The sequence below is a fragment of the Nestor notabilis genome, unplaced genomic scaffold (assembly GCF_000696875.1).
Source record: "Nestor notabilis isolate BGI_N333 unplaced genomic scaffold, ASM69687v1 scaffold28727, whole genome shotgun sequence".
NCBI lineage: Eukaryota > Metazoa > Chordata > Aves > Psittaciformes > Psittacidae > Nestor > Nestor notabilis.
Window position 1 is genome coordinate 2,503 of NW_009938267.1, and position 15,943 is coordinate 18,445.

Genomic DNA, 15,943 nt, shown 5'->3' on the forward strand with positions numbered 1-15,943 from the left:
TTGTGCATTCGGAAATTCAGCTTTACCAGGTGTTTCTTGTGAATATGGCAGTGGGATTTTAACAACATTTTTTGGTCTTCAGATATATGAACTATGTTTGCTGAAGTTGTGAGATGTTATTTTTTGAGTATCTCTTTTTTTACAAATGTATGCTTCCTTTCTGAACAAGTGAAAGCAAAAGTCCACTTTTCCTTAAAATAAAGGAGTTGGGTTTGATTTTCTAGCAGGGAAGAGCAAAATAATCCTGGCCAGATGGCTTTTATCCTAGACATCCATTGTAATTTTTTGCACATGACTGCATACTTCGCTTAACTTTATTCTGTTTTAAAAATTGTTACTGAAATGACCTGTTTTGAAAGTAACTGTGATGGACAAACATGTATTTCAGGTGTAAGAGATGAACAATAAACACACATTTAAAATGAGAGTAAGGAAAAAAAAAAGGTAAATGTGAACATGAGTCAAAACAAAGCTAAACACTGTGAAATGTCTGTGCAGAGATATATTGAGGTAGATGAATAGAATAGCCAAAGCTGTTCCATTTTTATGGCATAGTGGTGAAATAATGTGTAACCGCTAGACAAATTGCAGCCTCCATATAGAATAATGTGTAGAGATTTCAAATACTGTACTTCCTTTAGATCTGGGGTATTCCCTAGGGCTTCTGCATAGTTACTTTCCTTTCTTATGATATACCTTGCAATTTCTTTTACAGTATGTCATCAAAAGGTTAAACCTTAAAAATGCTTCCAGCCGAGAGAGGAAAGCAGCAGAACAAGAGGCACAGCTGTTATCCCAGTTGAAACACCCAAACATAGTCACCTACAGAGAGTCCTGGCAGGGAGAAGATGGCCTGTTATATATTGTTATGGGCTTCTGCGAGGGAGGAGATCTGTATCACAAGCTTAAAGATCAGAAGGGCAAACTTTTGCCTGAGAATCAGGTGGTGGAGTGGTTTGTCCAGATTGCCATGGCACTGCAGGTAAAATGAAGTGTAACTTTGTCACTTTCAGACAGAAATTTCATTTGGCTCTTTGTGCATTTAAAAATTCCACAGTTAGGCTGCAGACTTTGAATTCCAGTTTGACTGGATTAGCATCTACATACCGTGGTTATTAGTATACTATAAATGTACCCAGGTCACTGCAATCAGATTAACTATTTTAGGTAACAAATTGCTATCATATTTCATGTCTACATCTCTTTATCACAATAGATAGTGGTGATCTCCTGGGTGTTTGCAATTCTAGTCTGAAACGCTTCTCTGGTTTGAAAGTTCAGACTAAATTTACGAAATGTCATTTCTTAAAAAAACCAGACTCTTTCAGGAGCATTTTGTGCTCTGACATTTTGCTGGTGTTTTTTAAATGGTAAGTTTAGACTACTAATTTGTAATTTCTGTTAAATCTTATGTCACTCTCTTGAAATTTAATAACTGAAGGCTATCAAACTTCAGAAACAATTGTTAAAGTAATAAAGACCAGATGAGAAATAAGAAATTGGTCAGAAAATTCTATTTGAAAGTTGCCTGTTGTGATCAGACATAGCAAATGTTCAGTACTGCCTGTTCTTGTTCATTGTAAGACTAATTTTCTTCCATTTACACAAAGCTTATGTATTGTCCACTTAAATTTTATACTTAAGACTAAGAAATGATAGTCAAGTAATGAAGGCAGCATAAAGTTAAAGTCTGAGTCTTAACTTTACGTTTTTACTTCTACTTTTCTGCTGGCTCGTTAGAGCCACACAGAGAGATTTCACTAAAGCGATGCCAAATTTTGGGTTCATGCCTATATCAGTCACTCTTAATGTTAATTTACTAATGTTGTCTTCAGCAGGGGCACTCCTGACTTTGGTAGTGATATGTGTTTCTTTTCTACATTTGTGTTTTTCCTCTTTGACTTGTGTAATGTGGTTTTACTTTTCAGTGTAAAGGACCGATTAGAAGTTGCTTAACTCTATTTACATGTTTTTTCCCCCCAGTATTTACATGAAAAGCACATTCTGCACAGAGATCTTAAAACTCAAAATGTTTTTCTGACACGAACAAATATAATCAAAGTGGGTGACCTGGGAATAGCCAGAGTGTTGGAAAACCAGTATGACATGGCCAGCACTCTCATAGGCACACCGTACTACATGAGCCCTGAACTCTTTTCTAACAAACCCTACAACTACAAGGTAGAGTATGTTAATGCAAATGTTGTTTGTTAGGCAATTTATTTTGTCTGTCTGAGCACATTACAATCTTACTGTCTTAAATTTCTTGTCTATAATGAGCAAGAGCTGAGGGGAAATTGTTCTTCTAATGAAAAATCACAAGATTTTTATTTGCCAGTTAAAACCATTATTGTACTTAAAAAGAAAGCAAAGGAAAAGCCCTACAAACAGAAACTTGCTATACTTTTCAGAAAAATCTGGTGGTATTCAGAAGAAAATAATTCAGTTGATCAAAATGAAAAGTAGATTGAGACTGAAGCCTCAAGTTTGCAATGGAGTTTGGTCATAATGAACTGACAGTCACTAAAGGCCTCTTCCAATGCAGGTGACTAACTTCTACGAACAATAAAAAGTTCCCCAAACTTTTTTTTCTCTCTTTTCTTTCAGTCTGATGTTTGGGCATTAGGCTGCTGCGTTTATGAAATGGCTACGCTGAAACATGCCTTTAATGCTAAAGACATGAACTCTTTGGTGTATCGAATTATTGAAGGAAAGGTAAAAGCTTCTACACTGTTTTTTATCTCTGCTGGAATTTTCTGTCTAGAACTGGGATTATCTTTTCCAATCAGAAATACCGCATGGAGTTAAAAATACATGTTACATGCATCATCACATATGTTGTAAGACTGGTATTTCGTGGTGGGGTATGATATAATGTGAGACCCAAGCAGTTATTACTTTGTAGATATTGCTAAAGTTTTTTTGTTACCCTGTTGTGTAAGTAGTATACTGATTAATTTTCAGAGTTCTGAGATGACTTTCTTAATTTGCTTCTGGGTTAAGCATAGTGCAAAATATGAAATCCCTCTTCATGTGGTGCCATTTTCCTGTTAGGTAAAACTAGCTTACTTAAGTATCCGTCCTGCTTTGGTATATGATGAAGTTAATATGGAATTATTTGAATTTTTAAGGCTATTCACAGAACTTTCACTGCTGATACTAATAAAGTTACAAACAGTTCTTAGACAAAACACTTAGGATTTCTATATTCTGTTTAATGTTGGGCACTTGGGTAACTTCAAGCATATGAACAATTAGACAGTTCTTTATGGAAAGGATGTAACTGAATATAGCTGTCATGCATAAATAATCTAGCAGTAGCCCCTATTGACAAATATGTTAAGTAATATCAGACTTCCCTTTCTTTTTACAGTTGCCACCCATGCCAAAGGATTACAGCCCACAGTTGGTAGAAATAATAAGAACTATGCTCAGTAAAAGACCTGAGGAAAGGCCTAGTGTGAAAAGCATATTACGACAGCCATATATCAAGCACCAAATTTCTTTGTTTTTGGAAGCCACAAAATCGTAAGATACTTTCATTTGAGTGCTCTGTGCAAAATATTTGTGTTACTGTGGTCTTTGTTTTAGAACTTTTCTTATTTTTTTGTAGATGTATAAGTTATGTCAAGTGCAGTTACAAAGCATATGAACACATGAGTTTCTTTAGATTCTTTGAGAAATAGGAGGGAATTAGAATGGAAACTATTTTTGTGTGTAAATGCAATGGTTAGGATTGCACAGCTTACTCATGGGTTAATAGAAAAAGAAGGAAGTGATACGGAATACACACCTTTCCATATTGTTCTTTGAGGCCATTTATCAGCTTAGAGTTGTAATAGTAAGCTCCTTGTTATATTCACTGATACAACTATTTTTGTCAGGTTTAGTCAATTATTTTACTGTCCCCAGATAGGACTGATCTTGGTGCTATGTTGAATAAGTGTATGTTGCTGGCAGAGTCTGAATGGTGTTTTTAAGCTCCTTTTATAGAGATGAAAACCAGTACGTTGTGCACAGTCTGTTGAAAAAGCCCAATATCTTATACTCCCTGTATATAAGCTGTTTAGTGTGGTGGGGTTTTTTAAATCAGTATAAGAAATATCTTAAGGTCTCGTTAATGGTGATTGAATGAACTCTTGTTTTCTTTACAGGAGAGCAGCCAGAAGTCAAAAGAGAACAGTGAATTGTAAACCTAAAGATCCTTGTTCTGTGGTCTCAGTAAAGAATGAATCTCATAGCAAAAAAACACCAAAATCACTCCTTTGAGCAAGCTAGGAAATACGAAGTTGTGAGTTACATACTTTTTCTTTAAGAAAAAACAAACCCTATTTGCTTATTCTAATGAAAAAGCACAGTTTTATAAGAATTACCTTAAGCATTTGTGAGAACATAGATCTGATTCTTAGCAATGTGTAAAATGTGTATGAAGAAAGGAATTGTGTTTAGGCAAGAGTAGAAGTAAAAACAGCTGTGGATCAGTAAAACTAATTGCAATATCTTAACGCTAAAAAACACCCATTTTTTCATTTGAGGGGCACTGTTGGAGATCAAATATTTTTTCAAGTATTTGATGACAAGTGGTAATCATTTTTAAATATATGGCTTTGACTGGAAAAAACTAATTATAGTTACAACCAAAAATTGTTTATTTTTGGAACTCTTTCCAGCGGTTAGAACAGATCTTTTGTAATGGTTAATCTTGTGCATGTTTCTTGTTTTCTGTAATGAGTCTGTTATTCTAGGTTTAAGCTTTCAGTGCTGAAATACTGAATGTATATGGTGTAGTACATCTTAGAAACTGTTGGTACTTGCTGGCTCCTCCCATATGGAAGAGCCAAGGGAGTACAACGGTTCTTTTGTGGTCCTGATGAAAAGTAGGTGTACTGCATGTGTATAAACCAATGCCTGAAAGAGGTCATTTGCACATACAGTCTGTATCTCTTAAAAAAATGTGGGTTGTGGCTTTTTTGAGGCTCTTAATCTGTAATTGATTGGAATTTCCTTGCAGTTTATGTACCTTGGTATGTTAATGATTTTCCTTAGGTACTTAGAGTATTCTTTCATATGTGTGTAATACCCGAAAGGTAATTAACTTTTGTTTTCCTTTTAATTCTAGAATGAAGAAGACTACATTATCAAATCTAAAGCCATCAAAATTTGTTCGTCAGAAAAACGAGCTGTTGAGTTGGAAAGCAAACCAAGCAGTAATGATTTGAACAACCTGGGAGACTCCTTAGCTACAGTTAGTGATGTGAATATTGGTATCTTACCACCAGCAAGGGTGAAGTATGGAAGTGAGAAATGTGGCAGTGAGCATGTTCCAGAGAATAATAAAGCAAAGAGAAATTTAAATGTTCCAGGGAATTCTAGAACAACATCCAGTAGCCCACCAATGAAGGAAGATGGGCTACAGCAAAGAGCAAAGCAAGTCTTCAAAGCTGAAGATGTTGAGTCTAAGCAGTCTTCTGTTCATGCTACAGGAGAAGATGGTGGCACGTTGAAACTCCTGCAGCCTGTGTCACGGGACCAAACGCAAACTGATCTGGTAATGCATTTGTGCTTAGTTGAAATAGACTTTATAAAATAGATTTAGCTAGTGGCCAGTTCTTAAAATTCAGAGAGCTGCTGAATATGTTTATTGTCAAAGTAGGATGCTGCTGATGCAATTAAGAAGATGCTGAAGTAGTTCGGAACCTTGGCTTCAGATTTGCAAAGGCAGCAGGGTGAAGTAGTTTTAGTCTTGCATCTAGATGATAGGAATTCTGTCTTTACAGTGAACAACAGTTTTCTTTTTCAGCTGAGAAGAGAGTTGGTAAGAATAGTTTTATAACTTCTCTGTTCTAAATAGGCCTGGCTGATCTTGTTGGTCCTGATTTGGATGGGGGGGCTAATAGGTGGTGATTGTCATTTCATTGCATTTTGGTCTACAATGATATTTTTGTGCGCACTTTTCTGATGAGAAATTGTTATCTATTGCAGAGCTTGGATTCTACTGAAAAGCTGCTGGCACCACTTGTCCCTGTTTTAATTCAAGTAAGTGTCCTTCTTTAAAGGTTTAGTAGCTTAAAAATGCTGCTACCATAGGTATTTCTTTTAACTGTCTCTCAAGTAAGAGGTTATTGTGGTTGTAACTGTGACAGTCCAGGTAGTAAAATGGCCTGTGTTAATTTTTTTTCTTTTAAAGTGTGTATGTATATCTCTGGAAATGGCATGTCTACATTTTATTAAAACAGTTCTACTTATTAGGATGATGCCTGTCATGGAGCTTCTGGAGATGCTCAGGAAAAAGTTACCTTCCACTTGCAGCCTCATAGTTCTGTCAGTGAACCCTCTCTCTCACGGCAGCGACGGCAGAAGCAAAGAGAGCTTGCTGAAGTCTCTTCAGAGAAGGTGCAGGTACTCAAAAAATAATTCTCCTTTTTCCTTTAAGACTCCTTTGTATCTTTAAAAAAGGGACCTATGTGTTTAAAAAAGGTGTTTTTTTAATGCTATTCCTGTTCCACGTGTATCTCTATAACTTCATTGGTAACAAAATGCAGAACGTTCAAGATGTCCTTTGGAGGCAGCTTCCGTAAATCCTTGAACATCTCAATAGCGCTCACAGGTGTGAGGTGGGTGTGCCAGATGGGTGCAAGGACACACAGTGAACACTGTGCTGTGCTGCAGTCTTTCCTAGCAATTTCCATCAGGTCTTCTCACTGTGACTACAAAATATACAGCAATACCTTTCCTGACTGTTGCTGATAAGGCTACTTGTAGTAGGTAGTAAATTACTAGGACTTTGGAACAAACATGTAATGGCTGAAGCTGCTGAAGAGGTTACAGAAGAATCCAAAACCTCTGGCATCCAGCCTTACCATGTCAGAATGTCTTCTAGATTGTAGAGTACTTTTAATAAAAAATGTACAAACTCTTGCTCACTTCTTTTTCAAGTTCAGAACAGCTGCTCCCCAGCCTTTGCCTTTTCCTTCTGATGTGAACACAAAGACAACACAGAGGTGTGCAGAGCAGCATGGTGCTGAAGCTTCTGAATCTCTAAATGGTGCCAAAACCAGTCAAGGTGTCATTTCAAAGGTTAGTGCTGAATACCACATTAGCTTACTTTTGTCTCTCATTTCTTCTGAGCAGTTTGTTCTCTGAGTGCATGCACAGTGAATAAATAAATGTGTAGTAGCTTCCTACCTAATGGAAGTCCTGTCAAGCACCTGCTCAGCGCAGGATGAGAAGCTGACTTGCTGAGCCATAGAAGTCAGAAGCTCCTTTTCCAGAGTGGATGTTAGTCTCATTGACCAAGACTGCTTTGTAATAAGTAATTAACATCTGTTAGATGATCAGAAGGTCTACTCTAATAGCCCTATCTTCCATGCCAGTTGAAATGGATTTTTTGCTTTATAGATGATTAGATAACAAAAGCCATTATTATGTTTGCTAATTAATACCAAATTAACTTCTTTTGAAGGAGCGGCCCTTGTCAGCAAGAGAACGAAGGAGGCTCAGACAGTCTCGGGAGATGTTTCCCTCTGGTAACTTAGATTTGCATGTGAACATTTTATCTATAAGTAGGCTAATAACTTCTTTGTGGAAAAATTATAACTTGTCTGTTCTTCATTACCCTCTTCAGAAAGATGCACTAAGAGTAAAATAAAAATTTCTGTTAACACGTCTGTATTTTTCTGCTGCTTAGTCAGTTATGTTTGGCTGTGTTTGGTGATGGCAACTTGTCTTTGAAATGTACATGAAGTGCAGAATATGCACCTTTCAGTGTACTGTAGTAGCTACAGAATACCTACCTGCCTGTCTTCTGCCAGGTGATAGACTTTTTCTTGAATGAGCAAGAGACTAATTCAAAATACATGCAGTTAAGTTGTAAATATTGTGAAAATGTTGTCCTTCCAGTGATTCCAGCAAGAGCAACGTCAAATAGTGCAGTAGTTGAAGCAAAATCACATATGGAAAATCATGTTACTCAGTCTTCATCAGATCCCAGTATTTCTCAGGTAAACTGGTGTCATCTACTTTTAAAATATTTAAATGCAGACACAATCTGGGAAGAAGGTGATATTAGAAGCGATATTAAAGAAGAAAGTGATATTAAAATATATACATATATATATACGTATGTATATATGTGTGTATGTATATATGTGTGTATATATATATGTGGAAGGAACTCTGAGTTAATAACAGTTCTCTGTGAATACTGTTTTGTAAGTCCTGGGGTAGAGTATGGGTCTCTGATCTACATTTTTGTTTGGGCTAGACCAGTTTAGCATTCCAGGCTCATTGTGCATTTTCAGTCCACTTGTCAGAGATGAAAACTAGAGATCTCTTACTGATTGTTATGGGGTCTCTAAATTGCAGTGTTTATTTTGAAAGGGAAAAAGTTTATCCTGAAATATGCTTCAGTTACAGATCAATATTCTGCTTTGAATTTCTAATAACAGCACACTACCTTTAGCCTGATACATCTAATTGTGCTTTGATAGTGGTGTCCTTAATCTGTAGTCATTTTAAACGCATACATTTGTGCTGGCAATAAGGGATAGTTGCTAGATGAAAAGTGTATAGTTTCTATTAACCTTTTCTTCCTTGTCTAATCAGAACGTCTTTTCTGAGGTCTTAAATATACATTTGACAATCTTCTGCAACATCAAGGGAACATTACTGATCCCAGTAAATGCAGAAGAGTCACAGTGAAGAAATTTCAGTCTGAAACTCAAAGCCTAGCACTTGCATGGAAAGCGTTTTGCATGTTTTACCTAATTGTGTGTATGCTTATAGCTGGTATCTAAATATACAAACTTCATCTGTATTCACAAACTGAGATTAAATGAGGTTTATTGTATGTACACATGCTAGCGATGGTTTTGCATATCATGCTATGCACTGAACAGAAGACTGTAGACACACAGGTGGTTAAAATCTGTGTATTTCAGGGAATGCTGGGAACTTACTGATAAAATATTATTTAAATATTCTTTGAAAATGTGTATTAAAGACCAATAGATGGACTTTATAATACAGTTGGCAAAGAACTGACACAGATACAAGATTTGTTTTTAATAGAGGAACTTGGTGAAGCATTTATAGTGGTTAAAACTGCATGACTTCGATGTAATGCTAGTCACATAAGCATTTCATAAAAAATATCAATGATGTCCTGGGTATTAGCTTGTTTTTAAAACCTTTCAAATATTATCAAGCTGAGTCTGTAAAAATAGGCTTGTTGAAAATGTTTCTTGCATGTAAGAACAGTAACTTGATAAATTGCTTTCAACTATTTGAATTTTTGTCTTCACTTAGAGAAAGAGAGAAACCCATTGCCCATCTGATGATGAGTTAAGCTCTTCCACAAGCTCTACAGATAAGTCTGATGGTGATTCCAAGGAGAGGTAAGTGTTTTGTTTAATATTGTGCAAGAATTTTCACTGCTCTATTGGACCTTGACGTGGAATGGAAAAAAATGGCAGGAATTGCTTTTGCATTTAATCTCTACATAGTGAGTGATTGAAGAAGTATGTGATGCGTAGAGAAAATGAATTCCATTTAATTGTCTCTCTGTGACTATAAACTTGCTTGAACTTTCCGGGACATGTAATTGTGAATTTTTGCTGGGTGAATGGGCTCTGAGCCTTTGTTAGATGAAATACTGGTAATGTTGCTGTTGATAAAACTGCATCAAAGTAGTAACTTAACATGAATTACTTATCAGGGCTTCACTAAACTTTTTGAAAGTCCTCTGAGTGGAAGATGGAAGTTGCATCATTATTAGTGACTGAATCACATCTTACTTCTCCTCTACCAGAAAAAGCAACATGAACGAGATGAATGACTTAGTGCAGCTAATGACGTGGACACTGAAAATGGACTCAAAGGACAATTCTGTAAACTGTGCAACCTCAACTCCAGCCCCAGAGTTTAAACTTCATAGAAAGTATCGAGACACTTTGATTTTGCATGGAAAATCACCTGGTGAATCAGAGGAATTAAAATGTGAAGATATTTCTTCAGGTCTGTTGCTCTGTTACTGCTTTAAATGAATGGTTGTCAGCTGCTGATAACCAAAGAAAACCTGCTAGTGGGCAACAGAAGACAATCCACTCTTATTTCTTCTCAAATCTTAACAATGCTTACAGAAGTAAACATTATCCTAAATAATTGTGTGCAAAACTGCTCTAGTTGTGGTTTACTTGCCAAAGGAAGGAATGTGTGTTTGATCTGTGTAATGATTAGTGAAGAGAGGAAGCTGGTCTGCAACATGATTTTTCCCCCATGTAACTTATACTTAGAGGCTTCCAAAATGAAGAATTGGAGTTGAGTATTTTGAAATAAGATTTTCAAGACATTCAAACAATGAGATAGCTGTAAAGCTTTGCGAACTGTGGATAAAGCTGAAATTGTACACAAAGCATTAAACACAGGGGAGGCTTTTATGAGTATAGAAGTTCATCCTCATGGCAGTATTTGGGCAAGGTTATTTTTCCAACAGATACAGGCACAAGAATTGAATTACTTGTATTTAAGGTTTGGTTAAGTATGTATATGCGTTCTAAAGCACAAAAAAACCCCTGTATTTGCTGTGACTGCACTTACTGTGCAACAAGAGGAGGTGAAAAACCTGAGGGTGGGGTTTTGAAGTCTTAGACCTTCTTGTGTTTATTGTTTTAAATGATGAGGATTCTAGTTGTGACTTGTCTGGTAATAGGCAAAGCAATGGGAGAGCACTGGATTTTACTGTGGTATGTTGATTCTGCATAGCCAAAGTAAAATGCATTGAAAGAGTTACTCTCTAAACAGGTGTGACAGAATGGTGAAAGTACACATTTCAGTGTTTGGGTTTTTTTTTTCCTCTCTATTTTTCTCCTTAAGTATCGTGTAGTACGATCCTCCAGCTGTTCCCTTACTACCATTTGGGATGACAGAGCTGCATTTCTAAGCTGAAACTTTAATTAGATCAGATATTTTGGGAAGGTGATCTGTCCTGTAAAAGGAGTGTTGGTGATGTCAGTGATTAAAAGGTGTTCTCATTTTCTAACAGAGGCCTCCCCTTATAAAGTGATTGTCTCTTGTTGGCAGCTTCAGCTGAGGAGCAAAAGCTTCAAAGGCTGTTGAGACAAACAGACAGATGGCAGAAATGATGCCATTAGTGTTTTACAGTGATTAATCTTTTTTTACGTTTGCTGTAAGTACAGGTGATTGAATTATTGAAATATTTGGGTGATGGTGCAGTATTAGAGAATAGTACTTTCCATTCAAATAATATTTGTAATAGAGTATACAGGAAACACCTGAAATGAAGTTACAGGGTCCTAACTGTGCAAACTTTGTCTGCTTTGGCTTTGTACTGCCCAGTGTTTCAAGAGTTAGCAGCTGAGTGCTTCTTATTCTGACATTTGTGTTCATCCTTGCCAGCCCATTCAGATAAACAATTATTTCATGGAAATGGTGAGCTGGAATTCTGTGGTAATGCATTCAGTCATCCCATATTCTTCTTCTGCAGAGAGTATGGAAACTGACTGTACCGAAAGTACTTATTACTGCATTGATTTTAAAAAATTATTCATTTTACTGTATTTTTTTTAATAGATATGTTGTCAGTTCCTAACAAGATTAGGAGAATGGTTGAAATCCTGAGATCTGATGTGGTACAAGGACTGGGAGTGAAACTTCTTGAGAAGGTGTACAGCATCATGGAAGAAGAAGATGAAGTGAAGAGAGAGGTGAATGTCTTTCTTAATAAAATTGTTTGATTTCTTTATAAACCTGGATAAATGAGCAGAGTCTTCTCCCCCCCCCATCTCCCTTTTAGATATTGATATAGTGGTGCAAACGTTGATTCCAAAAAGTATTTATTTTTGCCTACCCATTACTTGCCTCATGTTCCTTATGTCCAAAGTGAGAGTTTAATGTCGCTACTGGTGACACTCACCTACCTGAGTGAGCAATGCCTCCAGCTCATTTGATTCAAAACTTAGTTAAAAATTAAATGCTGCATGGTTAACTGTAACTTGTGAAGACGTGATTCATGTTTTAAATTGTTGGGTTGGATTTGGAACTCTTATCTTCGGACAACAGGCACAGCCATTTTTCTTCCTTCCTGTATATGTTTCAAACTTCACATGCCACTTTCAGTTGAGTGCTTTGGTATTTTTGGTTTTTGTTAATATTTTACTAGTTCCTGTTTTTTTCGATGTCAATAAATTTTGTGGCTTTTTTTTGTGTGTGTGTTCTAAATAGCTGCAGCTGCGGGAGCATATGGGAGACAAGTATGTGAGTTACAGTGCCAAGGCACGACATCTGAAGTTTCTTGAAGAAAATGTGAAGTTCTGACCAGACCCTTTGCCTCAGAGAAGAGGACTGACTGGTTTATAGCCCATTTGATAGACTGGACCAGCTTACAGAGCACATTTATCCATTGGCCTCCTTTGCTGGAATGAGGAGGTGAACTTGCAAAAACTTTATATTTTGTAGTAATAATTTTCATGTTAAAATGTGAACCAGGCTATCACTTTCTCAGAAGAGAAACTGCTTAGTTTAGTTTTTATTCTCTTGATGAAAATTTTTAAGAAGTTGCTTTTTATAGATGCAAAGAGGGACAGATGGAGTTCTGTACAGAAAGGAGTGTCAAAACCAGTTTTGGTTTGAATGTGCAAAAGGTTTTTTGGTATGGTCACGTAATAATACAGTAATGAAGTTTATGCCATTGCTATGGTGTGATAGGCTATAAGCTATATTACATCAAATACCAGGGAGAAACAATTACTAATTTTTATAGCACCAAAAGCCCTTCATCTGTAAATTGCCACGTTTAAGTGCTAAAGGGGGGCTGTGCTGCTTCTAAGCAGAGCCTTTCCTTTTGTGTTTTATTACTAAGGCAGTCACTGAGGTGATGGAAAGTATTTGGTAACTGGATAAAATAAGTGTGAAAATGAAAGGAGCACAGCCATGGTTACCATGGTCCCAGCTGGAGAAATCCCTTTGCCTTACAAACACTAATTCCTTTTAGGAATGCAAGTACCCCAGACCAGGGTCACCTAGAGAAATGGGCATTGTAGCTTTTGCCTTTCCTTGCACCTAGACTGTGTTGCTACACAGGCAGTGTCATGTACCATCACTGCAGGAAAAGCACTTTTTTTTTTTTGAGTATAAAGAAGTCAAAGGGAATTGAATTTGTAAAATAAAATTTTAAATGCACAACCTGTCTCTTTCCCTGCCTCTAGTTTAAATATTGTAACCTTCAGCACCTATGAGGGAGACCAACATGACAGTCAGTAGTAAAGACGTGCAATACCTTTGGATCCTGCTGCCTCTGGCATACTAGAGGCTCAGGTTACAAGGCTTCAAGAGCTACTGTATTCTGCAGAGTCGAGGTGTTACTTTCTCTACCCAGGCAAATTTACTTTAAGCAAAAACTGTCACTCTGTAATCTCCCCTCCTACAAGGTTTCCAGCTCTTAGCCATGTCCACAACCCTGGGCTATGTATTGTTTTACAGGACTTGTTACACACCTGACAATATGGATGGCTTGTTTTACACATGGTTAGAAATACTGTAGTAGAAGTCCAGATGTAGATTATTTTTTAGGCTGTGGCAACAGCTTAAGTACATTTGATTTGATTTGCTGTGGTCCTTTTTACTAAAATTCCTGAGTGAGATGTGACCTCCAGTAGCCTTCTGAGGTTAATCCATCCCCCCCACGTCGCCTTCCCAGTGACTTCACTGACACTCCAGCCAAGATTTAGTTTTCATTTTCTCTGCAGACCTTGGTGTACTCATAGTAGTATACAAAGTACTAAGAAAAAAAACCCCAAACACCAAGCCAAGAAGTATCATTTAGTGGAAATTCATTTAACAAAATTTAACAAAGTAACAGCATAAAGAACTATGGGGTTTTTTAGCTTTTAGCATGTCTCTTTGGCTTTCTGTCTGCTGGCTTCTTTTCTTCTGTTCCTGACTCTTGGACAGGGAGCCACTTCAGAGGATTGCGGCGGTACATAGGCCACGGAGGGAGCGTTAGCTTAGAGAAATGGAATGAAGGCAGAACATGTAAATCAAGATGCTAGAGAAGTGTACCAATTAGTCTTCAGAAAGTTCACACGATTTCATATCATAAAAATATATTTTACATTGTATCCTGCATAATCATGAGTGACTAAAGGACCTCAGCTCACTGCAAGGAGGAGGAGGACTGCACCCAGCCTGAAGCAAAAAGGATACCCCTGGATTACTGAGGTAACACCAGCAACCCAGCCCCTCCAATGCCCCAGTGAAACCCTCCAGTATCTGGCCTTAGGGCTAAGTAACCGTGGTAAGACCAACTCTGAGGACGTTTAGCGCAAGAAAGCAGATGGATGGTGATGCCACAGAACAATTGTGGCTTTTCAAAACGGTAGTATGTGTGTGTTAAGTAGTGACTGGTCAAATCATGTTGCATCTGAACACTCAAAAGGTGTAAGAACCACATGCAAACCCACATTCAATGTGCTCCAACTGGAATAGGACACCTCACGAGCAGGAATAAGGAATTACTCTTGTAATTTATTCTTTGTGTCCTCACTTCTCTCTTTGGGTGGTATGGGCCAGTTGCACATTTTTTGTGACAAGCTGCTACTCCACCGAAAGACTCACTGTCCTTTCTGTTATCAGTGCTATCTGCTTGACTTAGAAGTAACATTTAATTGAACCAAAAACTAATTCAAAAGCAGTATTAAATTGCAGTGTTCTCTAAAATCTTACTAGCCTTTGAGAAAAGGCACTTGCTAGCTTGTAAAGCACTTTCTAGAAATCAAAGTACAAATATGTATCAACAGTCAGAATTACACAGGAAACATTTGTCTGTGTTGACAGCCCCTTATTTAATGATTAATTCAGGTGAATGTATTTTCTGATTTGGGAGCAAAAAAAATCTTACCAAACACGATAAAGCAAATCCAGCCATAACTATGTAGACGGTCCATCCGAACTGCTCAGTGATGTAGCCATAGATGAAACCAATTATCTGCAAAAAAAATTTAAAAAGAAATCACACTTAAAATGAACAATTTCCCATGCCATGATTCGTGTGTGTGTGGGAAGTTAAGTAGAAAAATACATGTTTTCAACACCGTTCATACATCTTTCTAACCGTGTTTTCAAAGTTGTAGACCAATAATGAGAGGAACAGATTGAAAGAAGAAAAGTCTGAATCCATGAGAACCCCTCTGATTTTGTCATAAGCTTTTAGTGACCCACTTAAGCCAAACAATCAGAAAAAAACTTGTTTGTAAGATCAGAAAACAAAATCTGGGATGTTATCGCCCATAACTCTAGTATACTTACTGCAGAGACAAGAATGATTCCTTGAAAAATCTGTTCAGCTAATTTTTGACCCTTGTAGTCCTGTGGAAAGAGACACATTTTTTTGTCAGTTATCCAAACCACAAACCTACCAGTTAAACTCTTTCGGGTGAGAGCCTAGGGACAGCCTGATCCCACCTCCTCAGCTTTTTGTTCAACTGCCAAACCAGACTGCAGTTATTTTTCTTACAGTGTCTTGATTTCAAGTGTAAACCAGTTAAGTTCTCAATTCACTCAACCCCTATAGTCTTCACCACATCATCTAAATATAAAAGCAAGTAGTGTCTGCTCAGGATAAATAATGCAAGTTCAAGATATCACTGTAGTTAGCTAAATGTCATGAGGTAAAAGCTGTAACCCCCCAGAAGAGAGTACATGCTTCAGAGAATACAGATTTATATCACCTGTGTTTGCATGAGTGGCTTTAACGAAAACACTTTGCCTTCTGGCTGTATATAGCACAGCCATGAAAGTACAGAGGAGTTCTCCTCACACAGCTGTATGTTACTTTCGTTTTACAGCAGATTAAAGCTCGAATTTTCAGACGAGAAAAACGATCGCAATTACACGGAGTGCCACCCCGCACCCAGCAGCAGCTCCTCAC

At 37.3% G+C, this 15,943-nt stretch overlaps 2 protein-coding genes across 2 annotated transcripts; one reads left to right on the plus strand and one right to left on the minus strand.

Moving 5' to 3' along the window:
• Positions 1–715: 715 nt before the first annotated feature.
• On the plus strand, positions 716–12,436 carry NEK4 (NIMA-related kinase 4; the record flags this gene model as incomplete). The annotated part of the gene is given in 16 exon segments (XM_010019240.1): positions 716–982; positions 1,984–2,181; positions 2,608–2,715; positions 3,374–3,528; positions 4,155–4,260; positions 4,262–4,291; positions 5,120–5,548; positions 5,983–6,036; positions 6,250–6,393; positions 6,937–7,077; positions 7,463–7,526; positions 7,900–8,000; positions 9,307–9,395; positions 9,809–10,014; positions 11,590–11,723; positions 12,241–12,436. Coding segments are annotated over 16 exon segments (2,319 nt in total), but the record flags the coding sequence as incomplete, so codon positions are not given.
• A 1,461-nt stretch (positions 12,437–13,897) lies between these two features.
• On the minus strand, positions 13,898–15,755 carry SPCS1 (signal peptidase complex subunit 1 homolog (S. cerevisiae)). Its single transcript, XM_010019239.1, has 4 exons — positions 15,744–15,755; positions 15,322–15,381; positions 14,915–15,001; positions 13,898–14,020 (listed from the first exon to the last, which is right to left on the minus strand). Exons 1-4 carry the CDS (start codon positions 15,753–15,755, stop codon positions 13,898–13,900), a joined length of 282 nt encoding a protein of 93 aa, XP_010017541.1.
• Between the last annotated feature and the right edge of the window lie 188 nt (positions 15,756–15,943).

What these genes read in the sequence shown, in the direction of transcription:
- SPCS1 (XM_010019239.1), bottom strand. An exon ending in GAATCATTCTTGTCTCTGCA is followed by an intron (nt 15,002 to 15,321) that starts GTAAGTATACTA and finishes TTTTTTTTGCAG; the next exon opens with ATAATTGGTTTCATCTATGG. An exon ending in GATTTGCTTTATCGTGTTTG is followed by an intron (nt 14,021 to 14,914) that starts GTAAGATTTTTT and finishes CATTTCTCTAAG; the next exon opens with CTAACGCTCCCTCCGTGGCC.